Here is a 19,420-nt window from a genome sequence, read left to right as displayed (position 1 = left end):
AGACACGAATTTCTTAGCCTATCACCAAGGGTTACCATAACAGGATGGCGAGAGATGGATAGTTTTCCATTTAAATACTACGAGTATTAGTTGAACGATTGGTGACACGGTTTTGACCTCAAAATCTTCCCTGCTTTACCAGTGGTTACCAAATCTCTAGCGTAGTGCGTCTCAAGAGGAGTGTCGTGCGCGAGAAAACTCGCTTGCCTAATCTATTGAAGCTATTAGAAGTATTCGGGCGATTTTTGGGGAATCAACTTATAAAACATCTGTGATTAGTACTTGAAACTTTGAAAGTGAGTTACTGTACCTTGTTCAGGAATGTAGCTATTCAGTAAAGGGGATTTTAAAGTCGGACTCCATAACCGACATGTTCCATCTGCCGAAGCAGAAAGTAACTGTAGCGAGCCCGTCTGAACTGCCAAATCCCACACTGCATCTGTATGCGCTACGAGCATGCCGCTGAGATTTTCCGAATCTGAATAGGAACGATATAAAAGTTCATCTAAGAAACCCGTTGAATATTGTTACAATGGTGGGACAAGGAGAAATCGGATTCCCTTCAAAGCTGTCAATACGACCCGTTCGCATGCCAAAACTACGGGCTAGTCTGCCACCTCAAGCCAACTAATTTGACTGCATTCTACCACAAGTTCTAGGGAGAAATCGTAAACTATGGAAATACTATTGAAGAAATTTGTATCGCAGCCATTTCCCAGCCTTTCAGCACAATGAATAGCTTAATTTACCGGTAACAGGTTTAGAAGAGTGAATCGATTCCACGTTCAAAATCTGCTCAAAAGGTTGAAGTGAACTTCGTAAAACGCCAAGTAAATTTAAACTGAATAGTTTAAAATCTTGCGTGTCATCTAACGAAACAACATGGCCGTCTTCCTATCTTATTGACAGCTCTGACAAACTGGCTGAAGCGCGGAAAAACGCGAATGACCAACTCGCGATTGGTTTTAGTTTGCATTTAGTGAAGAAAGTGGCGCGAATTTTCTTGACCAATCACCGACGGTAGTGAGGCAAAAACAGTACAATCATCCCACAATCCTTAAAAAACTTAGTTTAAAACTACTTTTACGATATTAGAAACTTACTATAAGGACCGTACGGGTCTATGTCAAGAGAAGGAATACTCCAACAGATGATGGTTGAATCAGCGCTGCCGCTAAAACACATCTCACTTGTAGAGTTGATTACGACTGAGAGGACAGGAGCACTACAAAAGAACAGCACAAAACGATTGATAATTTAGAACTAACAATATCGCTGGTGTACACCCTACCTTAAGCCAATTACTTCCAAGTGAGGCGAATAACAAATATCTCCTTATCGCGTCAATACAATCTCAAGCGGACACGTTATGAGTTGAGAAAAATGTCAACATCGAGACGGTGTTTGATTTAAAATTAAATTCTCTGAGCTGACCTTCCAGGAAATGCATGGCAGAAAGTGAGGAAAATTAATGATAAGTTTCTTAAAACCCACCTGTGTCCTCTAAATGTATAAATTGGTTCCACATCCAACACATTGTTCCTGAGAAAAAAACAAATAAAAACGTGTAAAAGTGTTGTCCAACCACCGGCCATGCTGGTCCTAATTCCTTACTTTTCCTTTAAAAATTTATTACTGTTAACTTTGAGTAGCAAGGATTGACATGTAAAGGACTGCTTCTTTCTATTATTATTATTATTATCATTATTATTATTGCTGATTTTACAAGTAAACCTCCTCTTACTTTTTCTGTGGAACAGTTTTCTGAAGATTCCATAATTTAAGTGAATGATCTTCTGAGGCTGTTATAAGAGCTGATTCAGTCGGATGAAAGTATAAGGACCTGATGCTATCAAAATGACTGCAAATAAACAGACAAATACAAAGTAAATTGTACAGTGTGATAAAATATGAACAATCCTTGAAGTGACCGACAGGAAAAGAACAAAAACTACAACAAAAAAAATCAGAACAACAAAATCAGAGCAAAAAAGTCTCAAATACTTTCTACTTGGATTGAATAGGTCATAGGTTGTTCCCTAATATCATCTCTCCCTCATCATCAAAATCAATTCCACTTCCCCTCCCTACCCAATCTATAAAGATATATGATATGAAGATCAATTCCCCTTTCCCTTCCCACCCAATCTATGAAAATCATTTTCCTATGAGCAAAATGAACCAGCAAATATAAATACCTTCTTAGCGTGAACTTTGGGCTCCATGTTTTCCTGAACTCTTCCTTTGTGTTTGGCTAAAAACAAAACATATCTATGCAGTTAGAATACTGGAAACAAAAAAGAACTTGAAGGAATGCCTTGAAATTGTTAACTTTAACCAAAAAAATTTTTAAAACAGTAACAATAATGGTAATAATGTTAATAGTAATAATCATAGCACAAACCCAGCATTATGATTTTCTTAATGTAGTTGCACGTGCATAGTCTAAACAGATTGACAGTATGCAGGTAATCACCCCTTTAATGAAATCACTCTGTTTTACAGACAGTTCCTTCTCAGCATCGAAGAAAAACCTTGAATTTCAAGTTGAACATACATTGACACAAGTGTATTATCCACTCACCTCGTAAGAGAGAGCTTCTGCCTCGTTAGTAACAGTTAAACTTGCCAATTCACCAAGACCCAGGGCACTCTCAAATGGTTCATCCACAGTGGCCATGGGCGTGGTCACAGAAGGCTTACCCCCAGCACTTGCGTTCCCTGGGACAGAAACGCTTGCAATGGGTGGGATCTCAGATGTGGCGCGAGTTCCACTCAGCCGAACTGGTGGAGGGACATTAATAATGGCAGGTGAAGGTGCTGACTGAGGCATTTCATCCTCTCCTTCCAAGTTGGCTAGCATGGCTTGTAATGCTGACCTTGGTGGTCCTACAGGGAAAATTCAAATAAAAAAATCCGCATAAAAAAAAACCCATAAAACTCATTCCACATACAGTAATTATTTCCCTGCCCACCCTCCAAGGACTCCAAAATGAGGTGTTCCCATTTGAGAACTTGTTGTACCAGGTTCTTATTCAAAAAACTTTACTCCCATGGTGCCTCATTACCCAGGAGTGGGAATGGATTCCAACAAACCTAGTACCCAAACTGTTTGGGAAGCAAGACAAAATGCTTAATACCCCAGGTTGCTACAATAAGCTGCAGCAGTGTGAGTCGTCTTACACTTTCCCAGGCCAGGAGAGCTAAGAGGGCAACAGCAAGCAACCCACTGTCTGCAGCCAGCATCCCCTGCCCATTCTGCCACTGTCTCTTGCCAGCATGGATTGGATAAGCCAACCGCCTGTGCATCCACAGCAGAAAATATCCCCCAACCCTTGGATGACCCCATTGCTTAGCAGAGGCATCAATCATCAACAGGTAAATTTATCAATCAAAAATAATCAGTAAAAGAACTTTGTCACTTACTCTTTTGACTCTTTTTAGTCTTTCTTTCTTTCTTATACTGTTCTTTCAACTTGGCCAGCAAGTTTGAATCAACTCCCCATTCATTCTAGAATGCAAAAGAAAAACTGCAACTTGAGTAAAAAATATTAACAAACAAATTGAAACTTATATTTTTTCTAAATAACCTAACCCTAACATTAACCTTGCAGACATATAGTAAACAGCTTTCATCACTTAGATTTGTCGTGTGGACATTTAATAGACCTAAAAAACATCTTTCAAAATACTAGATATTCTTGGTCATGTGAATAACTGCTACACAGTTGTGGTAGGCTGGTGTTTTTGCCAATGTTCCAGGGTAACATGACCTCAAGTCAGTGCACACTCCATTAACATTTTAATCCCTAACATCAGTAGGTATATTCTCCAAACAGTTTTCCAGACATTTCCTATAGTATTGACAAGGAGAATTTGTTAAACAATCAAGAGCTTCTTGAGTTACTGATCATTTCCTTTATTCTCGTTGGCTCAATGAGTGATTCAGGGGTGATATTGTAAGGAGAAATTATACACCAGTCACTCTTAGGGGTTAATGGGTTAAGGGAAAGATTCACACTACATGACACAGTAGAAGTACTGAAGCAATAATTTTTAACTGACTGTGTAAAACAGACCACAGCTGAGAGCATCTACCAACAATAAGATCATCAGTGACTTATGGTCATAGTTTGTAATGAACAGTTATTCTCAAAACTGAAAGTTGTAATTAAAAATAATGCATGTAACTGCAGAGTATTTAACAAAACAAACCTGAGTGTCAGACCCATCTCTGGCATCTGCAAAATAAATACATCACCCCTCATTAATTTTGTTTTGGGAAATTAAAGAAATTTGTGTAAAAGAATTTAAATTGTTAATTGAAAGTTTCTTCGCAAGGTACCTTCAAGCTTAAGCAGAAATAAACCATCAAATCTATGAAAAGCTACAAAAACTAGAATCAATTAAGCCAAGCGCAAAGAAAATGTAAGAAATCACTCTCTAGTTCTCTTGGCTATTGATCATTATTTTGTTACCCTGATATCACCATTAAGCACAATGTATTTTCGGATTGGCCAGAAAGTGCAGTTTAGTGCACAAACACAAATGTAAATTAAAACAAGCAAGAACTACAATTCTTACCTTGAGGGGCAGGGTATTCTCCTTCCTCTGGCATATTAATATCCATATCTTCTAACACAGCAGTATTGTCTTCCATTTCAATCACTGTTACATCTGTCTCTGAACCAGAATCTTCACCCATCACAAAATCAAATTCTGCCAGTGCATCAGCAGTTTCATCATCTACGCTGAGCATTTCATCAACAGCATCTTTACTCAAATCTTGAGAGGAACAATAATAACAGTTCACTATCTTTCTCTTTATAACTGATACAGTTGCAATACTATAATACATACAAGTATTGTATGGTTCAATTATGTGACTAAATGTAACCATGTTCAAGCAAGACTCAAAAAGATGACAGCCAGAGGTGATAATTTGTCTTGTTAAATATCATAAATCAATTTTGTTCACTTTTGCTTTTCAGTGGCTGTTACGATGATAACCGATGACTGATAACACCATGAAACCAAAGAGCAAGTTTTGCTCTGACCCTAAGGGTTTGCATCTCACTAAAAGGTAGCGGAACCACACCTTGTTTGGCTCTCTTGCCCATCCTCCGTCCTAGTCTCAAGTCGTCCCTGTCATCAGATTCATCATCAGCACTTCCTCCATCATCATCATTATCATCCTCATTATCTTCCTCATCTTCCACATCATTTTGCAGGAAGTCAAAGTTGGCAAGTACTGCAGCTTCTGTCTCAAGATCATCCTCAATAGGTGCTCTTGAATTCACAACAGGACGCACTGGCACTCTGTTGCAGAACAAAATTAGTCCAGAAAGAAATTTTAACAGATTACCTTTGCCTTTTAACTCCCAAAACATAGTGATGAATGTTGGATTGAGCAAACCATCTAAATCATATTTGCTGCATTACCCTGACTAAATGATTCACATAGTGAGCAAATCCTTGTGAAGTAAACAAGAAAGTTAAAATGCTCTATCAACCATGAACAGAAAGCTGGAACACAATTTTCTGTATTGAAAATCTGCCCATCACCACTCACACAAAACTTTCAACAAAGACACTAAAACTGTTGGAAGTTTGGATTTCCTTGTACTGTAATGCAGTAAGTTCACAAGTACATGTTATATTTCAAAATATACAGCCATATATTTTGTTTGTGGCCATACAGCACCAAAAATTAAAAAGGAAATCTCTGGTGATACAAAGGAGACCATGGCATCGCCCAGATTGCAGAATCCTGTTGGTTGAAAAAATGATTTGGTTACCTTTGCCACTGCTATTTTTGTGGATTTACTTTCACTGAAAAACTTACTTTTTTATGAATAAAGGGGTAAGTTTCTAAAGAAACTGTGGTGCTGCGTCGGTGGGAGAGTAAAGCAGGTAATTTAGTGTTAACAACTGGGTTGAAAACGTAAATTAGCCACCGTAAAGAGTAAAAAAGCTGATGTTTCGAGCGTTAGCCCTTTATGGTTGAGAGGGATTCCTGCTAATATTACAATAATGGGGTCATAAACTAAGGAAATGAGTGAATACCACTTTTTTTCAACAACGAGAGGTGACAGTAAAAGAGGCGGGTAATTTTATAGGGTGGCTACATACAAGTTTCCATTATACTGTGGTTTCACTTCATAATAATACTGATAATAATCCCTTACCGTTTCCCAGAAACTATGGGCAAAGCACCATCAGATTCTTCAACTGGCAACTTTCTGATGATGCCAACCTCATTTCTTTTTGGAGATCGTGCATGCTCTTCAATTACTGCATATTCATTTCCCCTGCTTTTACCAGAAATACCATTTGGCTGGGGGTGATCTGGTGCAGAACCATCTGCTACTGACAGACCAAGTATAGATCTCACTCGCGAGGAGCGTACATCCAAAATAGTGTCGGTATAGCCAACCTCTTGAAGATATCTACAAGATGATGAACCACAATTAATAACTGATAATCCCTCTTCTGCTTATAATACATTCGATTTTGCCTATATTCCATAGCCTTTATAACCAGTCTCAATTTGGGACTATGGTAACTAAGTTTATTCCTTAAAAAATTATTAAAAGTACAATTATCACCAATTTGCAAAAGAAACTATCTGTCTGAATGGCCTCACGATCCATTCACTTCCAAAGCCTGAATATTGTGATGCACTATGCCCACTACTGTTTATTAACCTGTTAACCCCTCAGAGTGCCTAGCATCTAATTTCTCCTTACTATATCAACCCTGAATTAGACATAAAGGTGAAAAGAATAAAGGAAATGATCACCAACTTATGAGGCTCTTCACTTTCAACTAAATTATCCTTGTCACTGCCACAGGCAATGCATAGAAAACAATATAGAGAATTGTTCCACCATTTGATGTTCCATTGCAGAGTGAAAGGTCACAAACTTAATGCTATCCCCCATTATTAAGACTCATCAGCTGGCATTTTCCTATCTTAACCCTTCAGACCCTCACATCAGTCTTCATATTCTCCATACTGTTCTCTATACATTTCCTAAGAAGCGTACAAGGAGAATTTATTTTTCATGATCATTTCCTTTATTTTCATGACCTTAACATCTGTCTCCACCGTGATAATGTGAAGAGGAATTTGATGCTAGTCACTCTTAGGGATTCAAGGGCTACTTAAACAAAAGTTAAACTTACTGTCTAAGTAACTGTCGACCCTGTCGCCAATTTACAACTGGCTTTGTGTTATTTGTGCTGCTATCCCTATGAGCTTCCTGGTTCACATTCTCCTCTTCCTTTGAAATCTTTTCTGGTGACACTTCTGTACCATATTTAAGTCTGTGATATTTTGCTCTGCAAGAAGAGAAACAAAATAAATTGGTTAGGAATATAAGCGTATGGAGGGATGAATGGCAACCATAATAAACATGTTACAAGTAACCAAGTAAATAATAATAATAAACACTGATACCTTTCTTGTTTCAGAGCATATTCCAACATTTTGATTCTCCTAATCAGATCATGTTTAAGATTCTCTTGTCCTTTTCTTTCCCCTTGTAGAAATGCGATACGAGCCTGTAAAAAGATCACACTAATATAAGTAATTCCTCCTTCAAAGTGTGCAAGTCTTTATTTCTTGTCAATAAGTTAACAGTCTTTAGCGTTAAATATTGGTAATGCCCTCTGGCTGATAACTTTGACAAGCTCATGTGATAGAGGATTAAATCTTTAAAGCAGAAGAACCTCTCAGATGCACTTTACGTACAGTGTTACTGTATGTAATTTAAGTGCATTGCAGAAGTTATTCCATTTTACAGATCTTAATCCTCTACAGTAACAAATTTTCTCAATTCAAATACACCTATTACTTCCATAACTTATCATTTGGTTTTTTTTTTTGGATTTTTGCTTTTCTTGTCTTTTTTCGTTCTTCAAAACACAGCCCTGTTGTTGTTGTGAATGAGGAAATTCTACCACTTCTACCACTATCACTACTACCACTTTCAATTCCTTAAGTATTCACAGGTAAAATTTTAACAAGACATAAAAAACATACTGTATCTAATTATAAACAGGTTTTTTTCAAAAGCAAAGACAAAATTGCACAAGATAAAAATAACCAGGAGATATTTTCAAAAACACAAATTCTAAATTATTTTAATTGGGATCAATAAGAGGGTAATAAGCTTAAATTAAAACCTTGAACATAGTAACACTTATAAAAAAAATTAAATTGATATTAAGAACTTAAACAGACAAATTAAAAAATATATAAATACCAGATGAGCAAAATATATAAACAAACAAAACTGAATCCACAAAAATAGTCAGGATTTAAAAAACTTGTCATTTCAATCTTGAGTCAATTAAGAAACTGTCAAACTTTCAAATGAGATAAGCCATTTCTTCAAAAGTAAAAACATTTAAGGGTAGAAATAACATTTTTTGGGGGGAAGCAACAGGTCTTTGTTGATCAGAGATCCAAGAAGCTTTGATCTTGAACCACTGGTGATGCTTAATAATTCATTTAAATGTTATAACTCATAATCCCTCTTTACAATAAAAGTCAACTTGACTGAAAGTATTGTACAAAATATCATTGATTATTAGCATCTGATTATCTTATGAATAGCGATGTATTTAGATCACTGTTGTTTGTAAACAAAACTGATAAAGCTATATGCATCACAAGAGCTATTTATTTAAAAGTGTTAAAATATCAGTCGGGCATAAGATTTGAATAAAATTTAGACAAGTATTCCTCTGTCACCTCTGAATTTTTCAAAAATGCACTGTCTAAAATGAAAAGAAATACTTCACTTTTAAAATATTAGTTATATGAACACTGAGAATTTATTTCAAACATGATCGGTAATTTTTCCAAATAAATATTCACAGACAGTACACACATGCGGAGTTTGGTCCTTTGTCAAATGTTAATCAACTTGAAATAAACCCATTCAAAAATCGACCCTCACAAGAACAGAAATAAGCCTTTCAAGCGAATTCGAATACGTCCAACCAAATTTACGTCCAGGAAATAAGATCAGTCTGTTTTTCGAACATGGGCAAGCTAAGGGGAATTCAATTATCGAAAGAGCATTCGAGATCGTCTAGAAATGGCCAAATTTCAAGATACAAATTACATGTACACAAAACTTTTCATAATCATTGACCTTAAATATTCCACAACCGCTGAAAGAACATTTCTTTTTATTCCAATGACGGTAAGTGTTTAAAAGCCAATGAAAGTAGCATCAATTGCTACTTTGTCGAAATTTCCTCTCTGGACCAATATCTGTAGATTCCACCAACAGGCGTCGATCGAGCGATGGAAGGACAACCAGTTGCTAAAAATTTTAGGCTCTATACTAACTAACATTCTCAGAATCCTACATAAAGAAAAATAAACATGGAAATAGTGCTTATTCGATTCAGTTTCGGTTAGAAAATACTGAGAGAACGCTTCAGAAGTAACCGAAAATTGGATCAAAACACCGACACGATAAGCAAGAATCGAAGCTCATTTCGTAGACTGACCTTACTATAAACGAAAATAAGTACACAACTCTTTCCTCCGATATACCGCTTTGATGTAACAAGGGTTAAGGCTTTGAATCACAAAAATGAAATTCGAGGAACGTATTTAAGTTAAAAGGTTTCGAAGAGGGACCAGAAAGTCGATTTAAGTTTACCTGCAATTCTGCTTTCTCGACATCCCAATGCGCTCGATCCATCTCAAATCTAGCCCATTCGTGTTGAATGAAGTGCAAAATTCCCGGTATTGTATACTTTGTTCCTGAATCATTCTCTGGGATCTGAGAAGACACCGGAACTTTTCCTCCATTGTCGTTTTCCATGTCACCTTTAACAAGTTTTACTCCATGAATGCCGCCATTTACTAGCTTTTAGCACGCGACAATCGATCGGTGCAAGAGGCTCCTCGAACCCGCCAAAGAAACCGTCATTCGATCTTCCATTAATTTCCACTACCGGAGCAATGCAGGTTCCTTAAAGATGTACGCAGATGAATATACCTTCTTTCTCAGACTGGGTCAAAAGCAAAAGCGAACCTCGTCTTGAAAACCGCTATCTCGATGATAATCCCCTCTCAAAAATGGAAGACATTTAGATTGCCCTCACTGAAGATCACATGACATTTTCTCTCTACCATCATCCTATCAAATTCCTGCACACCGGACTACGAACATTACCGAAGTAAATCCGGAGATGAACCGAAGATAAACTTCCGCGCCTGCACTCTTTCAGAATATGCGTTCATTTATGCCCAACACTGTGGCAGCTTTAGAATTAAACCTCTACTGTACTAACATATTCCAAAAAAAAAACTTGTGATGAAAATACAGGAGATTATTCGTTACTTCCCCAGTTTTCGATGGCAAATTCGTCACCGAAAACCAGGACCTCCTTGGTCAGTGGTATAACTAGATGTGAAACGACACAAAGTTTCTTCACGGCGCCTGGCACTTTCGTTGTTTTCAAAGCTTCAAGGAGAATCAGGAAGTTACGTCAAAGTTTACATGGTTAGTGTCATGCAAAGATCAGTCGATCGCGCCAAAAGTAATAACACAAGATTTTCTGTAATCTGCTAAGATTTAGAATCTCCAGGTTTCTCTTTATTTGTGTAAAGAAAAAGAAAACTGTTAACACGCCATTCAGACATGAGATGCACAGTTTCTTCACGGCGCCTGAAGATCCATAGCCGGATCTTTGTTCCTGTGCCTATTAATACAACGATTAAAAAATAGGTTTTTCAAAGTGAAACGCATCTTGATCGTAATCAAAAGTTACAGAGGATCTGTATTTCTTTCTCTTTTTCTTCTTTTGTTTAAAAATTCTTGTTTATTTTTTGTTCTTCTCGCTCACAGCTGACTAGTGTGAAATTTACCAAATCAGGGACACCCATTCCCTTGGATTCTGCTGGAAACGAGATTTGTCTGTTATTTCTGAAATATGGAAGATGCCGCTTTAGGAAGAAATGCAAGAAATCACACTGGACACCACCTTTGCCAGGTAACACACATTCCTCCATGATACAGAAGCAATAATTACTAGCCCGATACACCCTAACATGAGTATACATATTCCCCATACTGTTTTCTAAAAATTACCTAAGGTGCTGACAAGGAGAATTTGTTTAACAATCAAGAGCTTCTTAAGTTGGTGCTTATTTTCCTTAATTTCATGACCTTCATGCATGATAATGGTAATATTATAAGGTGAAAATAGATTAGGTAGTCCCTCTCAGGGGTCATTTGGTTAACTCTTTAACTCCCAAAAGTGATTAACTTAAAACTTCTCCCTACAATATCCATACATTCTTCAGAAAACAGGTAATGAGAATATTCAACCTTATCAGGTAGAAGCTGCTATCTTGATCTAGCACCAAGATCTCATAACTAATTTACAAGGAAATGTGCAGCTACAGGGGAGAATTAACAATCAGATCTTGGGAGTTAAAGGGTTAAAATGAAATGGCAGTCGGACTCATGAGCCCAAAGGGGCAAGGGGCACTCGGCCTATGTTTCTCATGGTACTTTTCTGATGTTTACATGTCCAATATCAATTTTAACAGAATTTGTATTTGATTTTACTCTACAGATCAGGAGTCCCCACCGCCACCACCTCGCCCACCATCCCCTCCCTCATCATTTCCTGACCATTGCAGTTCCTTTGAACAAGAAGTTGCCAACCCACATATTTCTGTACTGGACAAACAACAATATACTGCGCTTATGAATGAAGCAAATACTGAAAAGGAAAATATTATTTTAAATAGCACATGTGCAGAAACATCCATCACATTCCCAAATTTGGACTCTCTTCTAGACCAAGATGAGTTCAAGTGCAGATCTCAAGATCAATCATTATCTTTTGTTACAATGCCATCTACAAATTTTTGTCCCAACAATTTTCAAGAAGATACTGAGCCAATGTTTACTAGTGCATCTACCTCAAATAACTCTCTGACACAATCCTGTCTTGGTACTGACATCAGAGATCTAGCCAAAAATACAGCAAAGGAAATCAGGGACTTAAAAACTGCATCTGATAATAATGAGAGTTCAACAAAGCATAAGCTGGAAAAAGTATTGGATAGGACAATGGAAGTCATTAATAAGGGGAACTGCAGATTTGATTATTTATATCATCATGTGGGACGAACTAAAGGTTGGTTTATGTTTGTTACAAAATGCCCTTTTCCAGGAACTGTATAAAGTGCATGAATCCAAGCATGTATGTGGAGGTGGCTTTGTGGAAGGCAGAGCAGCAAATGTTGACAGAAGAACGAGAAGTAGTCAAGTTGTTCCAAAGTTCCAAGGCAATTTCTGCCCCAAAAAGAGATCTCTCGTACACCTCAATTTTCCTAATATTTTACTGTAATAGGAAAACAGCAGAAAGGAGGTTATGGTTAGCCTCTCTATTCTATTTGCAGATTGCAGCTGGAGATTTAGAAGCAGTCTGGATCAAAGTTACCAAAGTCACGGAGCTTATTATGATAATATGAGTCAGAAACTTCAGTTTCATCACCAGCCACAGAACAAGGTAAGGTGGGTTAAAAATGAAAAAGAACAGAATTTTAAACAAGAAAGAAGATTTTTAATAGCATGCAAATGAGCACTCTTGGACTGTATTTGATAATCTTTTAAACTAAGTTAATTGTAAATTGCTAAAAATTGTAGACATTACTTTTGTAATTTTCAGCCCTTGCTGTTTCCTGGGATTGTGTTCTTTCTTTCTTTCTAACAGCCTTGTTTTCCTTTTTAAAAACTTTATTATTTATCTTAAACTTCTGAAAACCTTACGATCTCGAACCTTATTTATAGTAGCCGATTACATCATACTTATATCTGAAACACTATTTTTAGCAGCAAGAACATTCTAGACGCTAATGATGACATATCCTTAAAATAGCTCAATAGAATGTTCCGGAATATGGAGAAGTTTCTAGCTCAGCTTATGCAATAGCGTTGTGTTAAATCAATGTTCTATTAATTTCTGGAGACTTCGTTACACAGCCAGTGAAAGTGTCTAGATTGCGATACCCAGTTAAGATCCAGAGAAGAGAGGAATTTTAATTGATCGATATCATTTTGTACAACCCCAAGCATTTTTTGTTTTTTTTTTGTTGTTGTTGTTTTATGTAGATATATATATATTTTTTTTATCTTTTGCCTTTCTCTTATAGGTGGAGAAAAAAAGATTAAAACTTCTTCGAAGGTCTCACTGGAACACATTACAAACACTTAATACAAGGCTGGCTCAAGTTCCTCCAGGCTACAATTTGAAAGTGAATTTTGCGCGTGTAAACTTCAGCAGGCTAAGGCCATATTTTTATCTACTGGTACAGCAGGTTAGCGTTTTCAATTCGATAAACTCCAAATAAACCGATAAGCATATAAATTTCTTAGTACCGAAAAAGCGCACTAACATGAATTCGTTTTAATGTACAGGAACAATGGTGTGAAAAATGATTCATCTCATGGACGCAGAAATATGAAAAAATAATGAAACGTACTGGTTACGTTAACGAAATACAACGCCACGTACTGAATTGTAAATTTAACTGAACACAACGCTAAATCAATTGTAACGCACTTCAACGGATTCAACATAACGAGTGGTGACGGAATGCCACGCAACAAAACGAAATGATACGGAATGCTGTAGTTAACCATACTGAATTAATGCAGTACAGCCGTTGAAATTCATCGCTCCGTCATGTTATACGATCATATAGCCGCAGAACTACACTGTACTTACACAGAAGATTCAAAGGTAGAAAGTTCTCGATAATCAACTGAACGCTTCTGACAAAGACTAAAGAGACAATTTTCCCTCTATGACAGATATTACTCTCTCTCTCATTATGGTTATCTCCTATATGTTACATTACAGTGCCTCTTCTGCGAGGACACAACCGAGAAGCGATGGAGACCTCACGCATTTAGCTGTCTAGTAAAAGAAACTTTGATGGCCCTCTTTACCAGCTGCAACATCACACCGGAAGAGGCAGAAAGGAAGATGCAGGAATGGGGTGCAAGACCAGTCAGGGTAGGTACTCACCTTGAGATTCTGGTGTCAGTTCAACCATACAGAATGTTTCAGGTAATGAACATCACGAGAAACGTGAACCAGCTTTACTTTAGTGAAAAAAATGTGACAGTAAGAAAGCTGTAGATACCTTTAAATGGTGTTCGACAGTCTTGATTTCACACTCAAAAAAAGGTACGCCCGCTAAATTACTTTCAAAACACCTGTTTCACCCTTTTCTTTTCGAAGGACACGAGTCTAATGAAGTTTCGCGGAGTCGGTACAAAGATAAGTCAATTTTTTCTTGAAACGGGAAAACAGGACCCGCATAAAAGTCTTTAGCAGGGTTTGAAATACCTACCATCTTCATGTACTACCGGTACTTTCTGAAGCAAGGAGCTTTATTTGATACTAGGAGCAAAGATATTGAACAACTGATAGTCAGGATTAATTCTGTTTTTAATGCATATTTTACCAAGTTCTCCACACTAACGATGAAACAGGAAGACAATCAGGTTAGAAATTATGTTTTCATTCTTAAACTGAAGGAGCAAAATAAACGCACGACAAATGGCAGATAAATCTTTCCTCTCTCAGAATCTGTTTTAATTTCGAAAATAGGCCGACGGTAATTTTACCCATTTCAGTTTATAAACTTTTAGACGCAGTTGCGTTCAAAAATGGCGCGCTTGGAGCGAGCGAGCCTTTGTCTTCAACGCAGCAATGAATAACTGTAGCTTTGAAAGAGATCATTATTTAAACCCCTTACCTTATCTTGTTATTCTTGAAGGCAAGGCAGTGTATTTCTCACATGTGGAACATCATTGTGAAATCGTCTTTATCATTAAATGGAGTTGCGCAAGAAGTCGTGGAATGTGAACAGAAAGTGTTTGCAAAGAAGCTGTAAGTTACTTATCGGCTGTTTATCTGTATGAAGGCGAAAAGAACTGAAGTCTTCATTTGATTGCCTAATTTGGTTACGCATAATCCTCGCCCTTACTTCCACTCGCTTAAAAATACATTTAAAAAGTGCCTACTTTTAACGATTTGGAAGGCGCACCATATCTCCCTAAAGGTTGGACTCAAATAATCTCGAACATTCGTCTTAAGCTAAGTTTTGATTGTCCTTTATTTTCTGTCACGCAAAGAAACGCTCCGACCATGATAATTTTCCTGACTCTCGTCAATTGTTGGCGTAAATTGTAGTAATGTTGTTATGGGAACTCGTTTATTGATGAATCTTTTCATTACAGGTTTGCTGCGGATTATGCTTACGCCTGTTTTCTGGCCAGGCCATTGGTGAAGGCAAACATGGAGAAGCCATCTCTACCGATCACTAAATCAGTACAAAAAGGAATAAAAGCAGCTACTGAAAGGTCATTGGCTGAAAAGAAAAGAAAAACGTTCAAGTCCCCAATGTTAAGTGAGAATATTCAAGCGCAAAGAAAAGCCATGGCTTTTGGGAGAACATACGAAGAATCTCACAATGGCGATGCAAAAAGGAAGGCAGCGACTTGTAAGAAAAAGAGAAAAACGCGAAGGTCGAGGCAGATTTCGTTGCTGGATGAAGCAGGGAAACAAGATTTGGAAGAACGTTGTAAAAAAGTTATTGACGAGTTGACATAGGGTAACATGCGCGAATCGCGCCCTGTTACAGTATTAATACGTTATGTTACATGAAAATAGTGATACCAGCCAAGATCCTAGCATGAAGCTGACTAAGGACGAGTCAGTTTGGTCGCGAGCTTAGAGAACTACTTAAGTCGAAACGGGAATTTTTACGCTATTTTTAAGTTTATTTTTCCAGGAAAGTTCGGCAAGAAAAACAAGAGGCCTCGAGTTTGCGCACTCGATTCAGTTTCACCTCGTAGCTCTTGTCTGCACATGCCGTAAGTGTCTGGAAAATTTTTCTAGTCGTCATCGCCTTTGGCGCACAGCTCTTACTCGCCTCGGGTGGTAATGCAATATAAACAATCATATTTTTCCTCAGACCACATTTAATAACATTTACTGAAGGTTAATTGTTTCTCTTCAATAAAAGAACTACTACAAACAGCTGTCTATATTGATGAAATACATAGTTCACGCAAATATGGAGGCGGATTTTTGTCTTCCTTATCAGTGTTGCCTAAAATTTCAGATAATATGGTTTCCTCTTTCTGTGTCAAGTTCCGTTGGAGAATCTCTTCCTCCAAACGTTGAAGCAATTCTGGGTTTAAATACTCGGCTTTTGAACAAGCCCACATCAGTTGACACAGCTGGGTACCCTTGAAAATTCTCAAGTCTCTAGAAAGAAGCTCTTTTCCTAATTCCTTTACGAAAACTCGTGAAGGACTTTCTGCCAACACGAAAGAATACAGACACAGCGAAAGGCCACTATTTTTGAGATTTTTCACCCCTCGATTGTAGATCGCGTGAGCGGCATATTTAAACACCATACTTTGCATGAAACCTCTTATGGCAAAAGACCAAGTGATCCAACACAGGCAAGATAATGGGAAATATTTGATTCGTTTTCGACAGATTTCTTCCTCGAAAGCTGCAAAGAGTTGTTCGCTTCCACTACCCGCAATTGCAAACGCGCGTGGAATACTCACGAGTTCTATCATCCGAAAGTTACCGCACCCCTCTAGCAGAATTTCTTCTTCCGCTTGGCTGAACAACTGATCAGAGAAGATGCCCTTGATGGCAAAACAGTGCAAGATCTGATCAAGGTGTTCAACGAGCAACGAACTAAAATCTCTCTCCACAATGTTAGCCTGTAATTTTTCAAATAATTCTAAACTTCCGCCACCAACCTCGGTAAAACAAGACAAGATGGCGCAAACATGACGATTTTCACAAAGATGCAACTTGATTTTCTCAGCCAATATGGCTTCCTCAACGCGTTTAAAAACTAGCGAGTGTTTGAGTTCCAAGCCAACACATCCCGGCAGAATCTGACAACAGACCTCAGCTCGGTGAAAGGAAGTTATATCGCGCGATAGAATTTCTTCCTCACAAACCTTACCCAGGTGGTGGTCTTTTTCTTGAATTACTCCTAAGGACCAAATGACATTCGATAGACCTTGCCCTTTACAGGAAATAATCTGATCAGAAATAAAATCTAGGATCTCATGGTATGCACTTTTTGTACCATTGATTGCCTTGTCTCTTTCTTTCTGCAGAATCGCTCTTTCTCTCTGGTTTTTCTTGACAATTTTAGCGATCATATGAAGTGCTGTTATACTGTTCACTAAAGACTTCTGATCTTTCCATGACTGATAAAATTCCAACTGATCTTGAACTGTGTGCTTGGACTTAATCTTCTCATTTACCTCTTTTTCTCTTAAATAAAACGATGGTATTCCTGTCAACTGTTGGTGATCCTGTGACAGTAAACAATTCTGTGGCTGCATCCCTTTACTTTGGGTACTTGCAGATTTGAATGATGAATACAATGAAAAATTTGAGCTGTTTTTTGTCACAATGTATTGATGAGGTATAATAGTCTTGAGTATAACAGTAGGTAATACCCTCCAGATGCGTGCAACTTTGTGCAGGGTCGAGGGCACTGCATATCTGGTTTGATGGGCTATCAAGTTCATGTTATTGTCTGTAAACAGAAAATGGGACTATTAGTCAGCCAAAGAACTGCAGTGGTAAACTACAAGTACACTCATTATTATCTTAATCAGGGGTGGGATGTATAATCATTTGGCCTGCCAGATTCATGATTTCTGCCCTTGTTAGCAAGCCCTAAACACAATTTTTATCAATATTCATGATTCATCAAATCCCAGCTTCTGTAGCTTGAAGTTACAAACAAAGAAGTAAGCTACAAACTGTAGATCTGTGCCCCACACAACATTTTCATTACCTGAAAGACCTGAATACATTCTCTCTTGCCAAAGAAGTGAATCATAAATAGAAATTCTACTTTCTGTCTTATGAAGTAAAACTTCATCATCTATTAAGTCTGCTTCCTTTTTCTCTTGCCCCTCTTTGCAATAATAAACTGCCTCCTTACAAAAGCAATAAAATATCAAGAGGATTACTGGTTGATCGTATACCAAATTCTCCAAACTAACATCAGAAGAATTGTATGGCAGATAGTAAGGAGAATTATTATTTTGATAGGGGCTGACTTGATAACCTCAAGATCAAACTAACTGCCTGTACTTAAAGTTAATTTTCTTATTATTTCACTGTAATACCTCTATTTGCAAGCAATAAAAGATTTGTTGTTGAAGCTGTTGTTGTAGGTATTGGAGACATTCACCCCAATTTTTTTTTTCATAATGCAAACAATACACAAATTTTGTCAGAAAAAACTAATAATCCAATTGCCAAGTTTCTCTCCACTAGCTCTGCTTAAAAAATCAGCCCTGCTTAAATTGTCAGCCATGCTTAAGTTTTCCTTTGAGGTAGGCAATCTGATAATGACTACAGAAAGAGAATAACAAATCACATTTCACTGTGTTACCATTATGATAGTAAATCACAGCATACCAGCAGAACTCAAGTGCTTTTGTATGCAGAGCCATTCTCAGCATCATGCATCATGTGCATTATGTTCTACTGTTTAGAACTTGCAAGTGATTGGTTTCTACATTGCCACTTAGTTTTACAGCTGTGCAGTTCTGCTGTATATATTTCGCATACACTTGAATGACAGTATTACCTTATGTGGGATTACATTACAAATAAAAGCTACATTGAAAGAAGGGGAAAGGGAATACATCGTTTTTAAAACTAACATCACACAAAATTATTCTTTTAAAGTAAAATAAAAAAGAAATATACTATGAGCTAGCCCTTTACAACACACTAATTAAACTTATTGTTTTGTCTTGAGTATGCTGAGTGCATACGCACATTTACTAACAGAGGGGGGCACGATATAAAGAAAATTTGCACGAGGGCACGACGAACAATTTTACAAAATACATTTTTTCTCTCGAGCTAGCTCTTCCGAGTTTGTCCAATATAAGTTTGATCAAAAATAAATTCCTCCGTAAATGACAGTATCCGAGGGTTCCTGATGCTTTCTCTCTAGTAATATGTACACTAGTAATTAGGTGGCCCCCCAGTTTTTTTTTTTAGTTTGTTTGGTTTTTTTTGTTTACTTCAGATGATTTTTGGGAATACACTACGTCTTGCAGAGGACAACTCGTGTTATGTAATATCTAGCTTCAAGACGGTTAACGACGCATATGTTAACGTGACGTAGTTTAAGTTTTCCGTAATGAGTTCAGGATATACCTGATCAATTCGACGCTGATTATTCAGTTCCTGAAGCACGTCTGTTTTAAGGATGTTGTCGGGGTTACATCGCTGTACTTTCTTGAAAGTAACCGGCCATCTTGTACTCAGGAAACTATTGGGAGCCTGG

The 19,420-nt window shown here is 37.4% G+C and overlaps 3 protein-coding genes and 1 long non-coding RNA gene across 5 annotated transcripts in view; 2 read left to right on the top strand and 2 right to left on the bottom strand.

The window, feature by feature from the left end:
* Window positions 1-10,401, bottom strand: part of LOC113677723 (striatin) — a 17,752-nt gene extending 7,351 nt beyond the window's left edge. The window contains exons 1-14 of the mRNA XM_027194559.2: window positions 9,687-10,401; window positions 7,463-7,566; window positions 7,189-7,344; window positions 6,189-6,449; window positions 5,099-5,319; window positions 4,585-4,785; window positions 4,216-4,241; window positions 3,427-3,511; window positions 2,585-2,889; window positions 2,199-2,254; window positions 1,745-1,861; window positions 1,495-1,542; window positions 1,104-1,225; window positions 311-478 (exon numbers count right to left, since the gene is read on the bottom strand). Coding sequence (XP_027050360.2) covers window positions 311-478; window positions 1,104-1,225; window positions 1,495-1,542; window positions 1,745-1,861; window positions 2,199-2,254; window positions 2,585-2,889; window positions 3,427-3,511; window positions 4,216-4,241; window positions 4,585-4,785; window positions 5,099-5,319; window positions 6,189-6,449; window positions 7,189-7,344; window positions 7,463-7,566; window positions 9,687-9,851 — 2,035 coding nt within the window. The 5' untranslated portion in view covers window positions 9,852-10,401. The remainder of the gene's footprint in view (window positions 1-310; window positions 479-1,103; window positions 1,226-1,494; window positions 1,543-1,744; window positions 1,862-2,198; window positions 2,255-2,584; window positions 2,890-3,426; window positions 3,512-4,215; window positions 4,242-4,584; window positions 4,786-5,098; window positions 5,320-6,188; window positions 6,450-7,188; window positions 7,345-7,462; window positions 7,567-9,686) is intronic.
* On the top strand, window positions 3,248-5,174 carry LOC149043216 (uncharacterized). Its single transcript, XR_016188459.1, has 2 exons — window positions 3,248-3,378; window positions 4,992-5,174. It is a non-coding gene; the product is annotated as an uncharacterized LOC149043216 (long non-coding RNA).
* Window positions 10,249-16,099, top strand: LOC113677719 (uncharacterized). The gene is made up of 8 exons (XM_089212371.1): window positions 10,249-10,535; window positions 10,881-11,025; window positions 11,614-12,183; window positions 12,449-12,558; window positions 13,202-13,366; window positions 13,912-14,067; window positions 14,837-14,949; window positions 15,300-16,099. The coding sequence occupies exons 1-8, from the start codon at window positions 10,533-10,535 to the stop codon at window positions 15,670-15,672; spliced, it is 1,635 nt and encodes a 544-aa protein (XP_089068497.1). The 5' UTR covers window positions 10,249-10,532; the 3' UTR covers window positions 15,673-16,099.
* On the bottom strand, window positions 16,026-19,420 carry LOC113677720 (uncharacterized). Of its 2 annotated transcripts, XM_027194555.2 has the most exons (3): window positions 19,291-19,414; window positions 17,906-18,050; window positions 16,026-17,641 (listed from the first exon to the last, which is right to left on the bottom strand). In XM_027194555.2, the coding sequence occupies exons 2-3, from the start codon at window positions 17,922-17,924 to the stop codon at window positions 16,107-16,109; spliced, it is 1,554 nt and encodes a 517-aa protein (XP_027050356.2). In that variant the 5' UTR covers window positions 17,925-18,050; window positions 19,291-19,414; the 3' UTR covers window positions 16,026-16,106. The 2 variants fall into 2 exon arrangements, with proteins under 2 accessions (XP_027050356.2, XP_027050357.2); XM_027194556.2 differs by lacking the exon at window positions 17,906-18,050 and having other exon boundaries at window positions 19,291-19,420.

Source organism: Pocillopora damicornis, chromosome 7, assembly GCF_964200805.1.
Source record: "Pocillopora damicornis chromosome 7, jaPocDami1.2, whole genome shotgun sequence".
NCBI classification, from domain to species: domain Eukaryota; kingdom Metazoa; phylum Cnidaria; class Anthozoa; order Scleractinia; family Pocilloporidae; genus Pocillopora; species Pocillopora damicornis.
Note: the sequence above shows the minus strand (reverse complement) of the source record. Positions and strands in the feature narration are given on the sequence as shown.